Source organism: Ochotona curzoniae, unplaced genomic scaffold, assembly GCF_017591425.1.
Source record: "Ochotona curzoniae isolate NIBS_2020 unplaced genomic scaffold, NIBS_Ocur_1.0 scaffold_2453, whole genome shotgun sequence".
Classification (NCBI taxonomy): domain Eukaryota; kingdom Metazoa; phylum Chordata; class Mammalia; order Lagomorpha; family Ochotonidae; genus Ochotona; species Ochotona curzoniae.
The window spans coordinates 10,244,063-10,267,330 of NW_024467094.1; the positions used below are offsets into that span (position 1 = coordinate 10,244,063).

Below are 23,268 nucleotides of genomic sequence, written 5' to 3' on the forward strand. Positions count from 1 at the left end.
GAGTGAGGTGGGCTCCAGTTCTAACTGAAGGCTCCTTACAGCCCCAAGGTGGTCTCAGGGCAGGATCTGGGGAGCACCGAAGGCAGGGGCCCTGAGCAAGACTCAGGTGGGCCTCAGGGGTCCTAAGGCACAAACTGGTGGAGACAGTGTCCAGCAGGGCAGTAGGGGGTGCTCAGATGGGTCCCCCCTCAGACTCAGGGTATGAGGGAAGCAGAGGTAGGAGAGGGCAGAGCTAGCAAGCTTCTGGAAATATCCCTCCCCAAATCTGGAAGGAGTTAGTGTGGTAAGCTGCCTTGGGCAGAAGACAGCCAGAGGATCCTGTCCCAAGTCCAGATCCAAACCGACTGGTGAGCACCTTGGGGCTGGGAAGTATTCCCTGGGGGCCCTGGCTGGACCACTGCTCCCACAGTGGAGGAAGTTCAGTTAGGTGGAAAGTGTCAGGTGTGGCCTTGAGAGAAAGTACCCCAAGGCCTAATCCCGCAGTCCCAGTCCCAGCACCTCCAAGTCCGTCAGCCACTGCCTGGCTACTGGGTCAGGTGGCAGCAAAGCGCCCTGGGCTCTCCTGACTGCGAGGCCAGCTCTCCAACGCTGCTTCCCAAAGCACTGGCCTCCAACGGCAGGCTCAGCACCCAGTTTGGGGCATGGCCTCCGGTGGCAGGTTCAGTGCCCAGTCCTGCATGAGACGCCTGCCAGACCTAGGGGTGCCGCCTGAAGCCTTAAAGAAAACAGAGATGGTGGCATCAAGACGCAGGAGGGCCAGGGGTGGCCAGTGAGGCCTGTGGATGACTGCCCAAGGGCTGGCTTTTTAGTTTCCGAGCAGTCTGGCATGCTTCTGTCCCAGAGGCTGGGCCTGGATGCAGGCGGGCTGGCTCAAGTTTAAGCCATCTGGCCCTGAGAAGACAACACTTCTACCGCACACCTGGCCCACTCTTGGGCCTGGCCGGGCCTTCCCCACCATGTCCCTAGGTGCTAGTTCAGCTCGTCGTACCCAGGTTTCTTCCTGTACAAGCAGAAATGCTGGATGAAGAAGATGATGTCGAAGAAGATGGAGAAGACGCCGAGTCCAAACTTGGTTGGGTCTCCGAAGATCAAGGTCCACTGATCTGTTAACAGTCAGAGGGACAGAATCCAGTTCTAAGACCGACAGCTCCAGGAGCACCCAGAGCACAGGGCAGGGATGGGGTGGGGCAGAGTCACTTGGCTATACAACCCTCTGGGAGAGTCTTAGGGGGCTGGGATGGGTTTGGAATCTGAGGCTGCAGGCTGGGGGAGGGTCTCCGGAAGGCAGTCTACCCCCCTCTTTCTGCCCACAGCCCTCTGACTCACCATTGTTGTAGGACTGAAGGAACATCTGGAGGAGGCTGAAACTGCCCCCGGTGAAGTCCAGGAGCACATTGCCAATGCTCCAGCCCTCGGTGCTTTTGTAGCGAAAGTTCATATAGGCCTGGGCCAGACAGACCAGGGGAGGGAGGCAGGCGGTGAGGGCCGTGTGTGCCTTGTGACTGCCACTCCAAACAAGAGTGGCTCTCATCCCTCCCACGCGTGTGCCCAGCCTCTGCTCCAGGGAACACAGTGACCTTTCGGCTCTGATAGGCCTTGGCCAAGGGAACAGCCTGGGTGGTCCTGGCGCGGGCACAGCAAGCCTACACCCTTCTCTCAGCTCTGATGGCGATGCTGCCTTCTGCCCTGCTCCCCTGTGGACCATGCTGTCTGCTAGTTACCTGCACCTGCTGTGGGCTCCCTCCACCTTAGCTTGCACCATGCAGCGCTTCTTGAGAATGCCCACTGGGAGTCAGACTTCCCCATGTGGCATCCTAGTTCCCTCCTTGGACAAGTGATTGAGTTCTGCTAAACTTAATTTCCCCATTTGTGGTATGGGGCTAATAGCCCTGGCCAGGCTGGTAGCTGGGACATCCCTTCTTCCTGCTGCCTCTGCCCCATATCTGGCTGGTCTTCTGACAGGTGCCACCTCTGTTGCCACAGCCCGAGAGGCAGCTCTGGGCCTTGACTGCCCTCACCTTCTTCTATGCCTTCTGTTGCCCCTGCAGGCCGAGACCTCGCCAGCCAGCTCCTGTCTTCCCTGGTGGAGGTTTCCTAACCTTGGGGCTGAGAACTCAACTTACTCCAACATCTTACCCTGCTCTTCCTGTGTGTTCCATCCCACTCAGACCCAGGGACTTAGACATGAATCTTCCTCCTTGGGACGCAAGCTGATTCCCACCCGTGACCTCACCAACCCCAGCCTAGTCCCCTACCCCATGTTCCATGGGACCTGACCCACCCTCCTCAACTCCGACGACATCAGCACTGCGTGGCCAGCCATAGCTCCTTGCTGCCTCCGTGTAATTCTGCTTGCATCTCTGTGCAGGCTGACCACCCTCCCCTCCTGCTGACCCTTCAGGTCCAGCCCTGTGTGGGCCTGACACTCCTTCCTGAGCCTCTGGAGTACAAGGCCCCCAGTGCTGAGGAAGCCAAGAACTGGACTTTCCTGCTGGGACTAGGCTGGGGAGGTTGAGGTCATGGGTAGGAATCAGCTTGTGTCCCAAGAAGGAAGACACGTTTGACTCTAAGTCCCTGGGTCTGAGTGGAATGGAAAACATAGGAAGAGGCCAGGGGCCTTCCCCAGAGAACCCCTCTGTACAGGCAGTGCTTGCTAGGGTGGCCCTGCCACTCCTGGGGGCCTTGCCCCATGCTATAACTTCAGCTCTCACTTCGTCACCGGGTGAAAGTGCAGGAAGGTCTTGTGAGTACCTGTGGGAAATACTTGACCAATGTGACTGCGAGCTTGATGTAGGAGAAGCAGAAGAGAAACTGCAACCACGTGGTGACCCCGACTGCAGCCACAATCATGGTGACGAACACGAAGAGCCAGGAGAGCAGCAGGAAGCCGATGGCTGGCCTGGACACACGCTGGTCGCCTCGCTGGGTAGACAAGAGTGAGGTGACCCAGGAGAGGATGGATTAGAAAGTGGGGTGCAGGGGAGAGCTGGAGGCTGGAGTCTGACCTTCACAGAGCCCTTGGAAGGGACAGGGACATATCCCAGAGATCAACAGCCCTAGTCAGGACACTGAACAAGTTCACACTGGACTGGGACCAGAGGCCAGGCCTGTAGCCGCGGGGCCCCAGTGCCAGCATGAACCACCTCTTCTGATCACCAGGGTCTCCTGGGCAGCGCTGTTTGTGCCTCTCCTGCTCCCACTCTCAGAGCTTACACAGAAGCGAAGGATGCAGTGAAGTTGACTCCCACACTTTGGGGGCCTGGACCTTATCCCTGCCCAGCCTTTCCCCCAGAGCCCGCCCAGACCCTGAAACGTGCCCTTCCCTGCACTCCTTCCTTTCCCAGCACAGCCCCGATGTGGGCCTCCTGCACCTTGGCTTCACAGGAAAGGGGAGAGAAACGTGGGGGGCTCAGAAAGCGGGGAGCCCAAGAGCAGTGTGTGACCGGGATGCCGGCAGGGATGTGTCACACTACAGGGTGCTGGAAATACTGCTGTCACCACAGGGTTCCTTGGCAACAAGGCCTAGCACATGGGACCCTCCTGACAGGCTCCTGCTTGTCCACCTGTACCCAGTATCCTCCGGTGCTCACAGCTCCTCGCTCAGCCTCCACAACCCCTGCCCCATGGGAAGTGGCTTGCCCTTTCTGACAGGGAGTCCCCTCATTCTTGGATGGTACCAACTGCCTCGGCCCCAGCTGTCTCCCTGCCCCCAGCTGTCTCTGGGTGCCTCACTCCCAAGTGCCCGCTGGACTTGGTGCCTCACCTCATACAGGCAGCACTGTACAAGCACAACCAGCGTGAGGATGACTGCGTGCAGGCTGAAGAAGACGTCGTTAGTGTCCACAGGGTTCACGCCATTGGGGTACTTGTGGAGAAACTGCTCCTGGAAGAGCAGGGAGAGGCTGGGCTGTGAGGGGCAGCCCAGCCAGGAGCAGCTTGGGGGATAGGAGGCTGTAGTGGGTGGGCATGGCTGTACCTTAATATAGGGCACCCAGAGGAGGCCGATGTTGAACACGCTGTAGGCCACAAAACCTGTCAGGTTCAGGGCCACGAAGTCGAAGCTTAGACCTACAACACTGTAGGGGCAGAAGAGGGGGCACAGAGCCAGACAAGATGAGGCCAGGAACCCTGGGGCATGTCCCTGCCGCTCTCCAACCCCTACCCTCTCAGGACAGGTGCCCTCATCGCCTCCCGTCCCGGGGAGAAGTCTTCAGGTCTCCTGAAGCTAGGATACAACCTCCTCCCTACCCCTGGCTCCACTCGGTCCCAAGAGGCCCCTGTGGTCAGCGTGACTGCAGGCGAGCCTGTGCCCTTGCAGCTGAAGACACAACTCCAGCCCTGCGCTGGTGCTAGACACAGATGGGCTGACTTGCGGTCCACAGCCTCACAACTCTCCAGCCCAGGCCAGAGGCAGAACTGACTCTAGGGAGGACCGCCTCCCTCCCAGCCCATCTTGCACTTCACCAAGGCCATCCAGTAGCCTTCATGAAGGGAGGCTGGACTGGGCAGGGACAGGCCCGGAAGTGTGACTGACATGGGTGCTCACAGACAGCTCTCCCATCAGGGTGGGCAGAGGGGGAAGCCTGCAGCCTTGCTGGAATGTCCCTTTCTTGTCACCCTGAGGTGCCTCCACATGAAGCTGGGCAGGTTACCTTTTCCGCCTCCAGTTCTTGATGACCTGAGGGTAGAAGGAGACGGACCAGGCCACAAAGTAGATCCAGCCAATCACCTGGTTTATGATGCTGATGGTGTTGCTGTGGACCACCAAGAAGCGGATCCTTGGGCTAGGAAGGAATGAGGGGCCGGGGTGAGTGGAGGCTGGGCTTCCAGAGACAGCCCCCGGCTGCCAGCACACAGGAGGCCCGCTTACCCGGTCTGGTTGGAATCGTTGCGGTGCAGGTAAACGGTAACTTGTCCAACATTTTGAGATGTCACTTGAAAAGAGGAATTGGTCATTCCAGGAGGCACCACCACCTGTTAGGAAGACTCAGTTGACTCCATGGTGACAGGCAATAACCATGGGCCCCATCATATGCCTGGCTCCGGGCTGTGCTGCAAGGTATGAGGGACAGGCTGCACATCACTCCTGCCTTCTAAGAGCTTGTTAACCACAGCAGAATCCCAGGCAGGCCAGCCAGCTATTTGAATCCCCACACCTCTGCTTAGTCCTCAGGCCCTGCTTGAGCCCAGGCCCGAGAGAAGAAGGAAGTGGCTGTCTTCTCACTGGCCGTACAATGTTGGGCAAGTTATCCAAACTCTGACTGCAGCTTGGTTGGTAGAAGAGAATAACAGACACGTCTACTTACCTTCCAGGTCTGCTACAAACACCACAACGCCCACAAACGTCAGAGAAGACAGCCTGGCACATGGCAGGCTGAGTGCCTGCCATGATGCTACACTAGGCTGATGGCCACCACCGCCACGTCCACTAGGATTAGGGTTCTCAACAGCCACAAAAGGATGTCTGCCCCACAACTGGCCTGGCTGCTAAATGCATGCACCAGACACTTGGCAAGGAGAATGTTCTTGTCCTCATTTCTTCCCAATATTTAGCGAAGGCTCTACTCTGAGCACAAGTGCGTGGAAGCCTTCTGCAACACATGATTCCTCAAATCCCCCCAGAGTGGCAGGGAGGGGGTATCAAACTATCTCCTCCATCCTCTACCTGTCTGCTCCCTGGGAAATCTGCTGGGTCCCACCCTGTACCCCTATTGCAGGCACACGGTTCACCAGAGTGCAGCAGCTTCTTAACAAGGACCCACAAGCTCTGGTTTCTCGATGTCTCAGCACCCAACACTGGAGGGCTCCGGCAGAGCAATGCAGCCTGCAGCCTGGTTTGTGGCCCACGTCTTGCAAGAGGCAGCTTCATGCCATGTACCCGCTCTTGGCCCTTTTATCTTCTTATCATTTCCCCTTTTCTTCTTTGTAACAGATATTCCTTGTAACACTGTTTGGCCTTCTTGTAAGTGGCCACTAAATCACTTCTGGGATTAGGGTGGGAGAAAGTTGGTCAATCAGAAATCAATCAGTACAAGGCAGAAGAATGAGATGCTCGTGACTTTCCTTTGCGGAATGTTTCCCATGTGCTGGGTACCATACTAGATCAGTTACATCTGCTACCGCTTTTAGTCTTCAGGCTGCTGTCAAATGGGCATTCCTAACCCTGTGTCTGCTGAGGAAACTGCAGTGCCTGGGTGAAGATCCTTACACATGGCTCCCAGACCATCTGACTTTCAAGTTCTAACCAGTGGTTATAGGCATGCATGAGCAGGGTTTGAGCTCATTGGAGAGGAGGCAGGTTGGTACCCAAAAAGCTAACCTGATACAAATGGTTTGTGTGACTCTTACTGTTGAATTTTCTGGGGTCTGCATGGTGACATTAAGTAAAGCCGCTGCCTGAGATGCTGCATCCCAAATGGGTGCCTGCTTGAGTGCTAGCTGCTCCACTTCCTGTTCAGCTCCCTGCTAATGCACCTGGGAAGGCAGCGGAGTATGACCCAAATATTTGGGCCCCTGCCCTGCACCCAAATGTGGGAGACCTGGGAAGAGGTTTCTGGTTCTTGGATTCGGCATGGCCCGTTCTTGGCTGTTGCAGCCATTTGGGGAGTGAACCAGTAGGTGGAAGATCCAGGTTTCTGTCTCCTCTCTGCAATTACACTTTTCAAGTAAATAAAATCTTAAAATATTTAAAGGAAATTGAACTACAGACTGGGGTGGTGTTTGGCCTAACAGTTCAGATACCTGAGACCTGCACCCTGTCTCGGAGTACCTGAGTTCCAGTCCTGCTCTGCTTCTGACTCCAGCTTCCTGCTAACATGCACCCTGCGAGGCAGCAGGTGATGGCCTGAGAACTTAGGTTCCCTGCACCCATGTGGGAATCCTGAGTAGAGTCCCAGGCTCCTGGTTTCAGCCTGGAATAGTCCCAGCTATTGTGGGCATGTGGGGGAATGAACCAAAAGATGGACAATCTTTTTCAAATAAAATAATAGACTTTACAAGGTTTGTTTGGGGGGATCAGGCTGAAAGACTGGCAGATCTGCTGGTTGAACCAACGGCCCTCTTGCACACTGGCCTGAGCCTATGGGGCAGACCACCTTGGTGTGGTGCTCATCAGCGGACCCCTTAGCTCGACACTGCTGCCTCTCTCCTCAATGCTGCAGTTATAGATGTTAAGTTGCTCACTATGAGACTGACTCTGCCTCACTGTTGGTCACCTGCTAGGGTGCAGAGATAGCCTGTAGCCCATCTCTACCATCAGCTGGGGCTCCTGCCAGGCCTCAGCTCTGTGGCCTGCTTTATGCAGTCATCTCCCCTTGCTCTGCCTCCAGCTTTCCTGGGGCATCACTCACAAATAAGTTTCGCATATTTACAGCAGACCATGTAATATTGATATGCACATTACATTGAAATGATAATACTAAGGTAATCAATATATCTACCATCCCATGTATTTATCACTGTTTTGCATTTAGAACACTGAAGACTTATCTCCTGGCAATTTTCAAGTACAGTCATATGTTGCTTAGTGAAGGGAATACAATCCCAGAAATACGTTATTAGGCAATTTCATAACTGAGTGACCATCACAACACACACTTACACAAGCTAAGGCAGTCACAATGTCACTAGGAGACAGAATTTTATGGAACCTCCATTTTCCATAAGGCCCACTGTTTAATGTAACAGGATTCATTATGTGGCAAACAAATGCACGCAACACTTTATTAACCACAGCTGCCATTCTGAACAGTTATCTGCAAAGTATTTATCGTGAATTGCAGTTATTTTCCTATTTTTAAAGACACCAGACCCGGCAACATGGCCTAGTGGCTAAAGTCCTCACCTTGAACACACTGGGATCCCATATGAGTGGCAGTTCTAATCTTGGCAGCTCCACTTTCCATCCAACTCCCTGCTTGTGGCTTGGGAAAGCAGTGGAGGACGGCCCAGTGCTTTGGGATCCTGCACCCATGTGGGAGACCTGGAGGAAATTCTTGGCTCCTGGCTTCAGATCGGCACAGCACCGGCTGTTGCAGTCACGTGAGTGAATCATCAGATGAAAGATCTTCCTCTCTATCTTTCCTCCTCTCTACATCTGACTTTGCAATAAAACTAAACTAAAAAAACAAAAAAAAAAACCCCACACCACTCCATTAGGCTTTGAGTTATTCCCTTTCCTATGAACTGTTTCTCAAAGCTGAATGGAAACTAGCTCAATTTTTTTTGTAAAGTAGAAGCAAGACACACAGATGATTGTATAAAGCAAGAATAGGTGTTGGAGTTCCTAGACTCAATCCCTGCTTCTGGCTGCTGACTCCAGTAAAGTGGGTCCCAGTTGCCCATGTAGAAGATCTAGGTGGCATTTCCCAGCTCCCAACTGTGGCCCCAGGCCTGCCCCATCTGCTGCGGGCATTTGGGGAGTGAACCAGCAGATGGCAGTTCTCTCTTTGTCTCTGCACCTCTCAAACATATAATTTAAAAATTTTTATTGGAGAGGCAGATTTTTATAGAGAGAAGGAGTGAGAGAAAGATCTTTCATTTACTGGTTCACTCCCCAGATGGTCTCAACAGCTGGAACTGAGCAGATCTGAAGCCAGGAGCCAAAGCTGCTTCTGGGTCCCAAGGCTTTGGGCCATCCTTGACTGCTTTCTCACGCCACAAACGGGGAGCTGGATGGGAAGTGGAACAGCTGGGACACGAATCCAGGCATCTGTATGGGATGCCTGCACTTGGACGTTGAGGATTAGCCATTTGAGCCACTGCACGAGTCCCTCAAATACAAACTTAAAAAAACTTATGGAAAGGTACAGATAGTTTCCATTATACCAGAGGGCCTCTGGTATTGGTTTCTGTAAATGACACCCAACCGACTCAGAACATTGCGTCACAGGGACAGCACTGAGGGGTAGCAGATAAAACCACCACCTACAACCCTGGCATCCTATATGGGTACTGATTCAAGACCTGGCTGCTCCATTTTGGATGCATTTCCCTACTAATGCATCTGGGAAGGCAGCAGAAAATGGTCCGAGTTGTTGGGTCTCTGCCACTCCTGTGAAACCTCGAAGAAGCTCCTAGTCTTGGCTGGCTCAGCTGTGGCCGTTGCAGTCACTTGGGGGAGTGAACTAGCGGGTGGAAGATCTCTATTTCTGTTTCTCCTCCTCTCTGTAATTCAGACAAAATAAAACAAAACAAACAAAGCCCACAAATTTTAATGTGGCCCCATATCATTTGGGGGTCTTGCTAACTTGCAGACTTTGAATCGGTAAGTCTAAGAAGGGACTGGGAGTCTGCATTTCCATTAGGCAAGGCCAAGGTTGCCAATCACAGATGGCTTTCCTGGGTGGCAAGGTCTTAGAAAATCACCTTAGAGAGCCTGGCACGGTAGCCTAGTGGCTAAATCCTTGCCTTGCATGTGCCAGGATTCCATATGGATGCCAATTTGTGACCCAGTTGCACCACTTTCCACCCAGTTACCTTCTTGTGACCTGGGAAAGCAGTGGAGGACGGCCCAAAGCCTTGGGACCCCGAACCCGCATGGGAGACCCAGAAGAGGCTCCTGGTTTTGGATCAGCTCAGCTCCGGCTATTGCAGCCACTTGGGGAGTGAACGAAAGGACAGAAGATCTGTCTCTCCTTCTTCCTATAAATCTACCTTTCTGGTTTAAAAAAAAAAAAGAAGGTGGAGAACGGGGCAGGCCCAGGCTCCACTTGTCGCCAACATCGTACAGTGGGTGGGACCAGGAGGGTGCAACCTTGGGTCTGGGTGGGAGAACTTCCAGCAATCTGTTGGCTGCTGGGAAGTCCTGGGCTGGGTTGGACTCCATGCTTAAGGCCCTCACTCCAGCCATCGCAAACATGCAGTGAGCTGTCCCCAGCCGGCCAGTGCACCATTTGGTGCCAGGCTGTATCTGCTGGCCACCCAGCGGCAATCTGGAGTTTTGGGGGTATGAATTGCTGCCTAGGTATGTCCATGTTGAGCCCATTGTGATTGCGGGTTACGAATCAATCCTGAAGGACTCCCCAGGATAGAGTAACTTTGGGAGGGTACTGAGGGTAAGCGAGGGTACTGAGACGTGGTGGTTTGGAGAAGAGAGATCACACAATCTTTATGGGTAAAAGCGATATACCTGCTTTTGAGTCCTGTGTAGAGCTTGTTATCACTGAACAATGCTGACCACCGTATACCAGTCCATGTGAAAGCTTAGGCTGGGGGCTTGTCTAGCAGGCCCAGGTCCTAGTACCTGACAGATTGTTGGACCAGGGGACGGGTCACATTAGGAAGGCAGATGACATGTAGAAGAGCTGAATGGGATGTTGGACAGACTGGGCAAGTCTGCAGTACACATGGGCAAGCATGGGAACCAGGGAAGGCGGTGGGACTCGTGGGGGTTATCGTGGGTCGCTCCAATTAGGTTACAGTTCCCACTGGTTTATGTGAGGGCCGAGTGTGTGCTGGGCAGAATCAGGCTGGACTCCAATACCCATTGGTTCGTGAGAAGATAAGGCTGGAAACAGAAATGACCCAGCAATTGCAACCACCAGCTGACTGGGGGAGGGACTGTGCTGGGCCCTGTACTGACAAGCACACTGGGATCACCTCAAACTAAGTTTCTTTGGAGATTCCTCCAACTGAACTGCCGGACTCAGAGCCCCAACCATGCAGAGAAATGCAGATTCCATGGTCTGCCACGGAGTGCAGGTGTCAAAGCTGAGCCACCTCAGAGGCTCTGACAGAACAGTGAACAGCACAACCAGGTGCACATGGAGAATATGACAGTCCATCAGAACCTGCAGAGGACACCTGGTACCGTAACAGAGGATGGAGGACAGAACAACTCAATCAACTACATCAGCCATGTGTTGGCAGTGAAAATCTGGGCAAACGGTGACTCTAAGGTGGGCTGTGTCAGCCAGCGGACCCTACAGTGATTTCATCGTGCTTGGAAGGGCGAGACTGGCAGCAATTCATTAATGCTGAACTCTCAAAACCTCTTGAGCAGGACCCTCGGAGTATGCCCTACATCGGGGACCTGGGATGGGTGGGAGGCTGGGTGGGCTTCTCTCTTTATCTTCCCTTTACCCCAGATATGGGGGGGGGGGGAAAAGCAATAATATAGAAACAATAGTCTTACCCACTTTCCTATAGCCCTTGACCCTTTATGTCCCAATCAACTATGTAAATATTATCAAAAAATAAAGAAAAAGAAGAAAATGAACCACTGTAGGGCTGGCTACATTCTCAGAACCTTTTTTTAAAAAAAATAAATTTGAAAGACAGAACCCTCACCTGCTGGTTCATTCCCCAAATGCCTACAACGGAAGGGACAGCAATCCAACGGCGGAAGCCATCACTGCTGTCTCCCAGGGCCTGACACAAACCCAGGTATGCTGCTGGGGTCGTGTGCAGCATACCTACTAGGTTATATGTGTTCACTCCAATCTATTTTTTTCTAAATGTTTTTCATTCTTTTTAATAGCTGTAGAGTATGCTGAAAAGTTTCATAAAGTATTTGCCCATTAGTGTTAATGAATACGGGCTGGAGCTACATGATTGCTATGGCAACACTGCAGTGGGTACCCTTGTGCTCAAGGGTAGGTACTTCTTCAGGGCAGGTTCCTAGAAGTTGAACTGCTATTAAAAGAATGTGAGTTTTAGTTTTCGAACGATACCTACATACTGGTCCATAAAAGAATGAAGAACTAGTTTAACAGGACTTCTTCAGTTTTCTCAGAAACCAGTTGCCTCTGGTTTCTTACTATCCCATCTGCATAGCATGGAATGCTCACTCCCAAAGAGAGGAACAGAGCCAAAGGCTTGGATTCCTAGGCGGAGGGGAATGAAGACGGCCTGAGGGACTACTACAGACTGCTAACTGAAACGTGCCCAGTCACCCAGCGCTGCCTTATCCAGCAGTGCGGAGCTGTAACTTACCTCATCAGGCAGCTGCAGGATGGTGACATTTTTGGAATGGAATGTGACTTCTAAAGTGATCACCAAGCTTGTATGTAACGGGTGCCTGTGGGGTACAAGAGTCTGGTTAGTGCTGCAAAGCTGGACACCGAGATCTCCCCCAACCCTCTGGATTCCGTGCAGCGCCATCACTTCTCCAGCAATTAGGGCTGGGAAATACTGTGTGCTCAGCCCTGGGGCACTCCTGGCTCCTCAGGAATTGTCTCTGAATCAGGGGACCAGCAGTCGCTCCAGAGTAAGGTGAGAGTCTGAGGCAGGACAAACTGGCTGTGAATGACCAACATGGCTCCTGGAGGTGGACAGGAGCTTGGTTCCCTGCTTGAGGGAAAGCTCTTCCAGAGCAATCTTAGGTCCCAGTCTGCACTGTCTACATCGAGGGCCCTGGGGAAGCACTGTGTGCATGGCAAACTGGGAGGGAGGTCTGACCAGAGAAGTTGGACATGCTGGCTAGTGGCAACCTCCAGGAACCTCACAAACGGGCTTCAAGTCCTGCTTTCATTTGGAAAGCAGCAGGATGATCTGGGAGCCTTATTAGGTGCCGCTAGCATGCAGGGACAGTGGAAGCTGGGAAGGGAGTGGTAGGCCTGCAAGGGGGCCTAGGAGCCTGAGTATTGGTTTATCAGCCTTCCCGGGGAGGTGAGGGAAGGCGAGAGAAGCCAATCACATAGGACAGGGTTCCAGATCTTCCTCTGAGTGTCCTCTGGGCTGCGAGGCAAGAGCAGGACAGAGCAGCTAAGGCACAGAGGAAGAGGCAGGCTGTGTGTCTGCACTGGGTGGAATCTTGTGCTTTAGCCACCAGATGCCAGCAAGGAAGACAAGGCTGAGCCTGAGCATGGCACGAGTCGGAACTGTGCAACGTGGCCATATCCATCTTTGCACGTGGCTCTGGGAGAGCTAACCAGCAGCTCAGCTCTTTGTCCCTTGCTCTTCAGGACTCCCCTCAAATGTGTGGAGTCTTGGGAAAGGACAACTGCAAGGTGTGGCATCCACATGAGACAGGCAGATGGACCCGACTCTGTAGCCTGTGGCTGCCCACTCCTCTCCCTACGGCTCGTCTTATAGTTCAGAAGTAAGAGTGTCATGTCTAAACTATGAATGGACTAAGTCAGGAGTCAGCTGAGGACAGAGCTGGGCCTAGGAACTCACCCCAGGGTGATGCTGACATTGGTGGAGCTGCCGTTTTCCAGCTTCACGACAGGAGGAACCATGAGGGTGCTGGTGGTCTCTGGAAAGACACAAATCAGTAATGGGAGTCACTGGGTCAGAAAACTCAGGCTAGCAAGGACAATCGGGCACAAAGGACCCGGCATCTGAACACTGACCTCCCTACAGCCTAGGCAAAGACATGGAGGGCCTGGAAACTGAGGTCCTTGTTATATCCCTTCTTCATATGCTGTCAAAGACAGATATAGGTCAACATGGGCCAGAGCAGCAAACATCAGTGCTTCTTCAGCAACTCTAAGGGTCTAGAGAGAGAGAACCATGGAGCCCAAAAGCGACCACACAGGAACTCAAGCTGTGGTCTGCACAAGGGGGAGTCAAGCCACTTCTGCAGATGGACTGCATAGCATCTCTTCTGTTCAGAGGCAGAACGGGTCCAGTTCATCTGCTTCTGATGAAGCCCTTTGGGCTCCCTTCCTAACCTGGGCCAGTATTGGATTTCTTCTTGGCATGAGGGTGGTAGCTCAGAACAAGGCAGCCAATGAGGCCCTTGTGGATGAAGGTTTGGGCCTTCCATCTCAGAGCCATAAAACAAGATTAATTAAGTAGTTCTCTTTTTCCTGTACCCTTTGGACAACTTGATCTTCCATTCCAGCTCTAAGCCCCATGCCAGGCCAGCCTGTATCACTGCTCCGACGTCCCTCACGTGGCTGTGTATGGTCTGGAGGTCATGCTTCTGAATCTAGAAGGCACCCAAAAGGTAAATGGATGCTTTAACAATGAGGAAGATGACCCCTGTAGGCCAAGAGACGTGGGCAGGGCGCAGGTCTCCCTTCCTCCAGACCCTTCAAAGGAAGGAGACGAAGATCTGAGATTTTGAAATTTTAGGTGCTCAAGTTGGAACTTCAACTGAGCCAATCAATTCGACCTTCCCTGTCTGATTCAGCGTCTCAGTCCCCTGGAAGAACCATCTTATCTCTTGGCCTCTAGCCTGCACTGCTGGACCTGGCTCAGCTCTCTGGGGATGTTCCTAACCATTCCTGAGCTGTGCTGTGATCTGCGCAGCATGAACCAGGGTTTGAAGAGGCGGCAACAAGTAAGGAGAAGACAGATACCACTGGTTTCTTTGAAAGCAGCAGCCAGGGCCTGGCGGCATGGCCTAGCAGCTGAAATCCTCATCTTAAACACACCGGGATTCCATATGGGCGCGGGTTCTAATTCTGGCAGCTCCATTTCCCATCCAGCTCCCTGCCCGTGGCCTGGGAAAGCAGTCGAGGATGGCCCAGATCATTGGGACCCTGCACCCGTGCGGGAGACCTGGAAGAGGTTCCTGGTTCTCGGCTTCGGATCGGCGCAGCACTGGCCACTGTGCTCACTCGGGGAGTGAATCATCGGATGGAAGATCTTCCTCTCTGTCTCTTCTCCTCTCTGTATATCTGACTTTGTAATAAAAATTAAATCTTGGAAAAAAAAAAAAGCAGCAGCCAGAGGGCTCCTCTTAGACAGGGAACAACTCCATGCCTGTCCCAGCAGCTTTCATCATTCAGGGAACCATATTTCATATCAGCATCATCCACCTGCAGGGTTACTTGCTGACTCATCACCGTCTCAGCCAGCAGGTGGGTCATCACAGGCCCAACCTCCTGAGGGATGCTTGCTGCCTGGGCCTTCTGCTCTGACACTGGCTCATCTCCAGCTTCTTTGGATGTTGATGACTTACCCTAACGACCTCTGACATCTGAACCTGTTATCTTAAGCACACCCTTGCCTCTGAGGGGCCTTGGGCTGTAGGCTTTTCATTTTTCTGTCCTGTGTAACACAGACATGAGTTACAACTTTAGCTTTGGAGAGTTCCAGAGATCTAGGTGAAAGCCTCAGAGTTGAAGGCTTGGTTTTAGAACCTTAGATGCAAAAGAATTCTCAAAGGTTTAAACCATTTGGTCTAAGTAAAAGTTACCGGAACATTTTAAGTTGTGGAAAGCAAGCTCAATAGAGGTAACAGAAAACAAATACTTTTCTCAGATGCATAAAACTTTGTTATCTAGGTCAGTGATGAATACACAGAATTTTTTAAAATTATTGATTCCTCTAATTTACATCACAAGCAATCCTCAATGCCTCTAAATTAAGAGAAAAACATTTTTAAAGAGAACACGCAGAATGTTAACTCATAGTTACTTTGAAAAAGTTTTGAATTTTGGAAACTTTTGAACCTATTCTGAATCCAAATAGGAAACGTATAAAACCCCCACTCTCCTAAATACACTTTACCAAACTAGTTGTAACCCTGGAGTCTCATTCTGCTTAGAAGGTAGGACATTTGTGTGTAGTACCAAGAACGCCTTGTTGAGAGACAGGAATATCCTTGAGAATCACCGTGGACAGCTAAAGCTTTACTTAGGCAGGGCACCAAGATCCCACAGAGCTTTATACACTCCGGAACAGCAGCAAACAAGCGGCTGTATACTTCCTAGTGACACAGGAAGAACAAAGAAATCCAAAACTGGTAAGAGGGAGATTGGCTCTACAAGGGGTCAGGTCAGTGGTTAAAACAAAAAAAGTCAGCATTTTGCTTCCTTTTTCCTCTCAGGCAAATCAACCATTACACTCAAAGACTGCAGACTACAGCTTTTCTTCTTTCTTGGAGATACCAAATCCCTTCAGTCAGTTTGCTATTCTTTGGGTAGTGACCCTTCCTCTCCAAGCACTCCTGTTAACCAGGGTTTGAAGAGGGAGTGACGGGTAATGACAGGCATCTGCACACATTACTCACTTTTATTCTGCCATAACCCTGGCTAACAAAGTTCACACACACAAAAGAGAGAGAGAGAGAGAGGAGAGGAGAGAGAGAAGGGGGAGAGAGGGAGGAGGGAGAAGGAGAGGGGGAGAGAAGGAGGGAGGGAAGGCTCATTTCATATTAACATCCTTCACCTCGGGACTCTTGTCTGCTGACTCATCACTGTCCCAGCCAGGAGGGCCTCAGGTGGATCACTCCACACCTGGAGAGAGGAGATTTAGGGCCCTGTGCTGCCCGCAGCTCCGGCCTTGCCAACCAGCATTATCTCTACAGTCTCCACTTTGACTCCAGGCACTAGCTCATCTCCGTCCTTTCCTGGCTGCTGCTACTCTCCTTAATGGCCTCCGACATCTCAACAACACCTGGGGCTCGCACCTGCACTGCCAGCATCTCTTCTGGGCACTGGCTTGAGCCCATCCAGCTCTCTGCTTGTGGCCTGGGAAAGCAGTCGAGGACGGCCCCAAAGCCTTGGCACCCTGCACTCGTGTGGGAGACCTGGAAGAGCTCCTGGCTCCTGGGTTCTGATCGGCTCAGCTCCAGCCATTGTGGCCAATGGGGGAATAAACCAGTAGATGGAAGATCTGTTTCTCTTTTAACTTTGCCTCTCAAATAAGTAATTATTAAAAAAACAAATCAAGCAAACCAAAAAAACCCTCTTGCCTCTGAGGGCTTTGTTTTTTTTTTTCCGACTGCTGCCTTGCACACAGCCAGCCCTGGCAGTTTGTTCTCAAAACACTTTTTTCCTGCCTGCAGCAAGCTGCTTTCTCCACAGCAGCCCTGCAGGTGGCATGGCAGGTGGAAGTGCTGTCTCCCACAGGCTGCCTGCCTGGTCGTGGCGGGGTTCCTTAGCGTAAGGGGTCCCCACCCTGGCCCTGGCAGAGGCCAAGCAGCTGAGGAGCTGGAGACACTTTGGCAGGTGGGCCCCTCCTTGATCATACTCACGGCTCTTGGATGGCTGCCTGAGGCTCTGTCCTGGGCTTTGTGTGGCCAGGACAGACTTATTGTCCCTGCTTGTCCACTCTTACCTGGAGTGGAGGATCAAGCCAGATAAGCGGGTGCAAGAACAAGCCAGCACTTAGAACAACAATGCCTGGCAGCTTCTCCCCCTCTGTGTGCCCAAGGCTGAACCAGGGCAGGGATGAGGGTGACTGCGTCTTAAGAAGTTAGGAACGTTTTAAGCACCAGGCCAGGGGAGGTTCATTTCCCCTTCACTTAGCTCCCCAAAGGACAGCACCACTCAGCTGTAAGGTCCGGAGTCCTGAAGTTATGTGCTTCAGGGCCAGCTCTGCCACTGAGGCCCCGCAGAGTCTCACTGCCTCATCTATAAAATAGTGGACAGAACAGTCCCATCTAACCAAGTGCCTGGAAGGGTAAACACGTAGCAGTGTTTGTCACACACATTCCACACTGCCTGAGTGCTAGGCAGCCCTTCTAAACGCAGGCTGTGTAACCAGTCAACCAGAGTAAAAAAAAAAGCCATTTGGACAAGAGCCTGCATTTATTACACTGATCATGCACAAACTTCCTGTTGTTGTCACTACTTCCTAAACAATGTACAGCATTGCTACTGCGTGGGCCAGAGTTAATCCAGACAGGGTTGGACAGCCACAGGCGGCTGAGCCCAAGTCAGAGGCAAGTATAAGGGGTCTTTACCAAGTTCGCCGAAAGTACCTCAGGTGAAAACACTCTGTGATTTCCACATTTTTCACACCAAAGTAAATTTTCCTTTTAATTACATTTCTTCATGAACTTAAAAACTTTTTTAAAGTTTATTTTTATTTATCGAAAGGCAGACAGATAGGAACACAGAGGGAGGGAGGGATCTTTGATCTGCTGGTGTATTCCCCAAATGCCTGTACCAGAGCTGTGACAGGCGGAAGCCAGGAGCCTAGAACCGCATCTGGGTCTCCAACTGACTGAGGCCAGTATGTGCTGCCTTCCAGGGGGCAAATTAGCAGAAAGCTGAGCCAGGACTTTCATCCAGGCACTCTGGGGTTGTGAGGGCTGTGAAGGCCCAAGCAGTACATATATATTAAAGGTTCACTTATTTATTTGAAAGATTAGGTAAGAGGTACACGCACTGAGTCACTCCCCAAAGAGCTACAAAAGTCGGGGGGCGTCCAGCCAGGAATCGCGAGGTTCTGAGGCGATCATCTCAGGTTTTATTTTTTTACCTTACATATTCTAGCACCTGTCACACTCAGTCCGCTGCCCCATGTCTGCCAGCCAACTAATCCCTCAACTTCCACTGTCTCATTAGTACTGTGAGAGGGGTTAAGACTGGGTAGTAGGTAGTTAGGGCATTCTGGGTCCCCATGTCAGTTTTCCTCAAATATAAAGGGGTATTTTCCCCACCATGTCTTGGATTCCCCAGATCTTGTCTCTCCCAAGACAAACGCCTATCTTATCAGAAACATACTTCCCCCAGAGACAAGGGCGACATTAACATATCAATTCCCCACCTGAAGCCTCGGCCCCATTCTGTCTCCCCGCCATTGCCAAGGGGGAGGGCTTCACACTGGCCTCTTTATCATCAGAAAGGGACCAAGGAAGCTGGCCAGTGACACCTTTCCGGTCTTTTGTCCTAGGAAACCAGGAATTTTCTTTGTTTATGGAGAAACATCTTTGAGGTAAACCTTTAAGACGCTTTCCCCACCATTAATACGGGTCTTTTTTTTTTTTTTTTTACTTTTCCTCCTGCCACTATGGCAGAGGAATAGGGTCTCTTTTTTCCACTTTTCCTCCGGCCACTATGGCGGGGTGGGAAAGGGTAAGGGTCCTTTCTATCTCAGAGCCCCTCCCGTCACTAGGATAGGAGTCTCCTTTCTTAACTTTTCTAATAAATCTTGCTTCAAGACCAAACTGTGTCCGCACGAAAATTCTTCTTTCCTGCGAGACAAGAATTGAACTTGCTGCCATATTCGGGGTCAAAAAACCCTACGAGAGTACAACAGTGAGAGCTCTGGATATGAGGAAATAATTCCAAGAGGAAGAATTCCAAGAGGAAGTGTCAAAAACGGTGGAGATGAAGATTCAAACCTAGTCCTGCACGGCCCTGGGTCCAGGTTCTTGTCAGAGATCTAAGACCTCCGGATTCCACCGAAAGCCAACAGTGACAACAGTCTCTGAAGGGCAATCCTCTCGCTAGGGTCTGATGATCACTTCCAAAAGGCGCAGGAGGTGAGAAACACAGTTCCAGCTGGTTGATTTCACAGGACACTCAGGGAAAGAAGCCACGTGATGGAGTGGGAATCCTATGCAGGTTTTACCTTGGTTACCTTCGAGCTCTGTGACTGCGGAAGCCCGCTAGCCTCTCTGTGCCTCAGTTTCCCTCAGGTTCACTGGAGCTGCTGTATTTTCTGCTCTTTCCTAAGGGGATGCATTAGCAATGTACACACACACACACACATTCTCTCTCTCTCTCACTCCAGCCTTGCTCCCAGGGAGTGTGACCCACAGGGCTAGAATGAAGCCCTCGAACCATTAGAAACACCAGGCCTCAGGGCCCCAAGGACCTGCCCTTTCCTGGAAACTGCCAAGGTGTGACTGTAACTAACAGGCCTGTAAGAGCCGATCAGATGTTCTTGTCTGATGACCCTAAGGGTAAGGTCTTTGTTCACAGCTCTTGGGAAACTTCTGCAGGAGCTGTATTCTTTTCCTACCTGAACTCTTGTCTGGAATTTTATTTGCAACTTGATAGCAACCATGCTAGTGATAAAAATGGGCAGTGCTAAATACAGCTCTTTGGGGAAGGAGTTCTAGAAATGTTTTGGGCAGTGGAATAATTGCTAGAACAATACAAGCTTCAAAAGTGGTTAGCTGTGTTCTCTGGAGCAGCCAACCTTGCCAATTGCCATTGGTTCCTTGTGGCCCTGAGCCCTGTGGGAGCGCTGTGCCCTGCTCCTTAGGCTCTAAGGAGATGCCAGGGCCTGGCAGAACCAGTGACAATGAGGGATGAGGGAGATACCTGTCTGTGTCCCCAGAACCTACACCTTCCTCAGCAAGCCCACAGGGCGAGGCAGAAAGCATTCTTTACAAGTATTTATTGCAGACTACTGGGGGACCCACAGCTCGACTCAAACAACAGTTGACTCTAGTAATACAGAAAAGGGAACTGGGATGCCAGGGCAGAAAACTATTCTTCATGGAACCATCTGTTTTTTTTTTTATTTTTCAAAACTCCCAGACCCCAAAACCAAGGTCAGGCTCACTACCCTCAAAGCCACGTGACTGGGGGGAAGCAGACAAACACAGGTGGTCGGGACAGTGCCAGTTCCTTGGCAACCACCAGGCCAGGGCATACAGGCTCTCACCATCATTTCCCCCTTTATAAAGCCGGTGATCCAGGCCTGAACTTACCACATTGCTCCACAAGCTTCAAGGAGAAAAGGACACACGTCATCAGCCAATTCCTCATCATGTTCTCTGGCGTCGCAGAACTAGAGGGGAAATAAACACCCAGCATGTCCACGAACAGCTTGCATCAGCCACCCGGAATCAGGCAGGTACAGCTCATAAAGGACCTGCATTCACACCTCTGACCTCATGGGCCTTGCAACACCATCTCAGGGATGGGGAAATGAGCAGCAACGTGGGTGCAGTAAAGTGTCACCCTGAGGCAGTGAACGCAGTTTTCCCCCCTTCTTCAATTGCCTTCTGCAACCCTTCTAACAGAAAGAATGTTATTTTATTGGCCCAGGAGCCTCCCTCTTCCCCAAACCAGTTCCTTTCTAGTTCTGGAGAAGTGAAATGGGCTCTGAGAAACAGGTGCTCAGCAAGTCCCCCAGGGCCACAAAGGTTAAGGCACTGGGAGGACAGACCCGCTGTGAGTGATAAGATAATTAAATGGCCTCAGGGGCAGGTGTCCTGCTAATGCAGACCCCGTGAGGCAGCAGAGGCTGAACCTAGGTCTCTGTCACCCAAGGGTGGGGGGAGTCCCGGGCTCCTAGTGCTGATCTGATCCAGCCTGGGAAATCGGGGAACAAATCAGCAGATGGAAGATCTGTCTTCTTGACTTAAACAAGCAAAAAATTAAGATTTTTTTTTTTATTGGAAGGGCAGATTTATAGAGAAGGAAAAACAGAGAGAAAGATCTTTCATCTGCTGGTTTACGCCCTTAAGTGACCGTGATGGCCAGAGCTGAGCTGATCTGAAATCAGGAGACAGGAGTTTCTTCTGGGTCTCCCACACAGGTGCAGGGTCCGGATACATTGAGTCATCCTCCACTGCTTTCTCAGGCCACAAGCAGGGAGCTGGATGGGAAGTGGAGCAGCCAGGACGTGAACTGGTACCCCAATAGGATGCTGGCATTTGCAGGCGGAGAATTAGCCAGTTGAGCCATTGCACCAGGTCCCCAAAAAAACCACATTAAAAAACTGATGGTCATACACATTTAGCAGCTTGTGAAAGCAACAAGATAAACACATTGCCCCGCAATGGGCTTTGTCTCACTGGCTCTTCCTCCTGCGTAAGTTGTAAGGCATTTCTGGCCTCCCACAGAGGTCACTTGTTTTATGAAGCCTCTTCCACTCCTACAGCCCCCTTGGTCAGGTACCCTGGCAGTCCCTTCTGTTGCACAAGCGAGAGGCCAGAGGGAACAGATGGGCCGAGCACGTGTGCCCTAGGGACAAGAGCTCAGGCTCCCACCTGCTCTCCTCATTTATTAGCTATGTGACTTGAGGGTGTGACTGAAACTTCAATTTCCTGATGGGAACACAGGGACAGGGATATCTACTTAAAAGATTTGAAAGATTTGTTTGACAGGCAAAGTGAGAGACAGATGGAAAGAAAAAGGTTCCACAGGGAGGTTTGCTCCCCACATGGCTGCAATATTCAGGTCTAGGCCAGGCTGAAGCCAAGAACCCAGGAACTCTCTCTCTCTGTCCTGGGCCCCCGTGAAGGCTGTAGCACCTGGGACTGTCTTCCACTGCCTTCCCTTGGGCATCACCGGCAAACCAGGTCTGGTGCACAGCAGCCAGGACTGGAACCAGCACCATGCTACGCGATGCTGGCCTTGCAAGCAGTGCCACACAGCTGAAAGACATGAGCTATAAAGCAGGCATTTTCAGCTGGCACCAGTTATAGTCCGACTCTTGGGAGAAGAGGGAAAGAAATCTCTATGGAGCCCTATGTGGTAGCCTAGTGGCTAAAGTCCTCACGTTGCCCACACCAGGATCCCATATGGGTGCCGGTTCTACTCCCGGAGGCCCCATTTCCCATCCAGCTTCCTGCCTGTGGCTTGGGAAAGCAGTCGAGGACAGCCCAAAGCCTTGGGACCCTCCTCCACCTATGTGGGAGACCTGGAGGAAGCTCCTGGCTCCTGGCTTCGGATTGGTGCAGCTCTGGCTGTTGCCGCTGCTTGGGGAGTGAATCAACGGATGGAAGATCTTCCTCTTCCTCTGTCTCTCCTCTCTGTATATTTGCTTTTCCAAAAAAAAAAAAAAAAGGAATTTCTATAACAGCGGTCTCTCCCAGGGTCATAACGCCACAGCGCATAAGCCGGAGTTTAATCAGCAGTACTACACAAACAGGCTGAGGAGCCACCACAGCCCTGTGAAGTGATCACTGCTGTCGCCTGGGGCATGCAGCTGTTGCATTCCTCGGTGTTACTGAGAAAAGCAGCGCCCAGGTGTCCTGTGTTACTGAGGAAAGCGGCGTCCAGGTGTCCTGTGTTACTGAGGAAAGCGGCGCCCAGGTGTCCTGCGTTACTGAGGAAAGCGGCGCCCAGGTGTCCTGCTTTCCCACGCGGGCGGCCTGAGCCTCCTCCCAGGTGCTGGCGAGCCCAGCACGCGTCCACAGCAGCTCCTGCAGCGCTCCCACGGCGCCTGCAAACTCCCCACCTCAGAACAGGGGGCAGCGGGACCGCAGGCGGGAAGGGGCTCCCACGACCCGGAGGGACAACCACCCAGCCCAGCCCAGCTGCCTGGTGTCCCTGCCTCGCCCACCACCACCCGGGCCCTTCGGCCGGGGAGCTGTCCCGCCTTGCAAAGCCGGGGCTGGAGGTGTAGGATGGAAGCCCGAGGGGCTGTGTCGGCGGAAGGCGGCCCCCACGGACACGCGAAGACAGCACCCCGGGCTCGGGGAGGCTGTGCAGGCGGCGCCAGCTCTCACCTGAGGGTCTCCGAGGCTCGGCGGGGACGCAGGAGCCTCGCGGGACGCAGGAACCTCGCGCCAGGTGTCGCCCTGGAGTGCGCCGGCTCCTCCGGCTGGGCCGACTTTGTGTGAGGGCGGGACGGCGGTCACCTGACCCGCGCCACCTGATTCGTGGCGTACACGTCTCGGCGCGGTGCGCCCTGGGAGTTGTAGTTTCCATGAGGCGTATTCGGGCACAGGTTAGC

General features: G+C 52.3%; 1 protein-coding gene across 2 annotated transcripts; it reads right to left on the reverse strand.

Moving 5' to 3' along the window:
- Nucleotides 1–774: 774 nt before the first annotated feature.
- CTNS (cystinosin, lysosomal cystine transporter) lies at nucleotides 775–23,127 on the reverse strand. 2 transcript variants are annotated; one of them, XM_041000830.1, is made up of 11 exons: nucleotides 23,042–23,127; nucleotides 20,291–20,370; nucleotides 13,120–13,198; nucleotides 11,935–12,019; nucleotides 4,871–4,974; nucleotides 4,653–4,784; nucleotides 3,977–4,076; nucleotides 3,764–3,883; nucleotides 2,752–2,922; nucleotides 1,327–1,444; nucleotides 775–1,103 (listed from the first exon to the last, which is right to left on the reverse strand). In XM_041000830.1, exons 2-11 carry the CDS (start codon nucleotides 20,349–20,351, stop codon nucleotides 970–972), a joined length of 1,104 nt encoding a protein of 367 aa, XP_040856764.1. In that variant the 5' UTR covers nucleotides 20,352–20,370; nucleotides 23,042–23,127; the 3' UTR covers nucleotides 775–969. The 2 variants fall into 2 exon arrangements, with proteins under 2 accessions (XP_040856764.1, XP_040856765.1); XM_041000831.1 differs by lacking the exons at nucleotides 4,871–4,974; nucleotides 11,935–12,019; nucleotides 13,120–13,198; nucleotides 23,042–23,127 and having other exon boundaries at nucleotides 20,291–20,366.
- Between the last annotated feature and the right edge of the window lie 141 nt (nucleotides 23,128–23,268).

What these genes read in the sequence shown, in the direction of transcription:
- CTNS (XM_041000830.1), bottom strand. Translation starts at nt 20,351, where the DNA reads ATGATGAGGAATTGGCTGATGACGTGTGTCCTTTTCTCCTTGAAGCTT. An exon ending in AACGATTCCAACCAGACCGG is followed by an intron (nt 4,785 to 4,870) that starts GTAAGCGGGCCT and finishes ATTCCTTCCTAG; the next exon opens with CCCAAGGATCCGCTTCTTGG. An exon ending in TCTGGGTGCCCTATATTAAG is followed by an intron (nt 3,884 to 3,976) that starts GTACAGCCATGC and finishes CTGCTCTTCCAG; the next exon opens with GAGCAGTTTCTCCACAAGTA.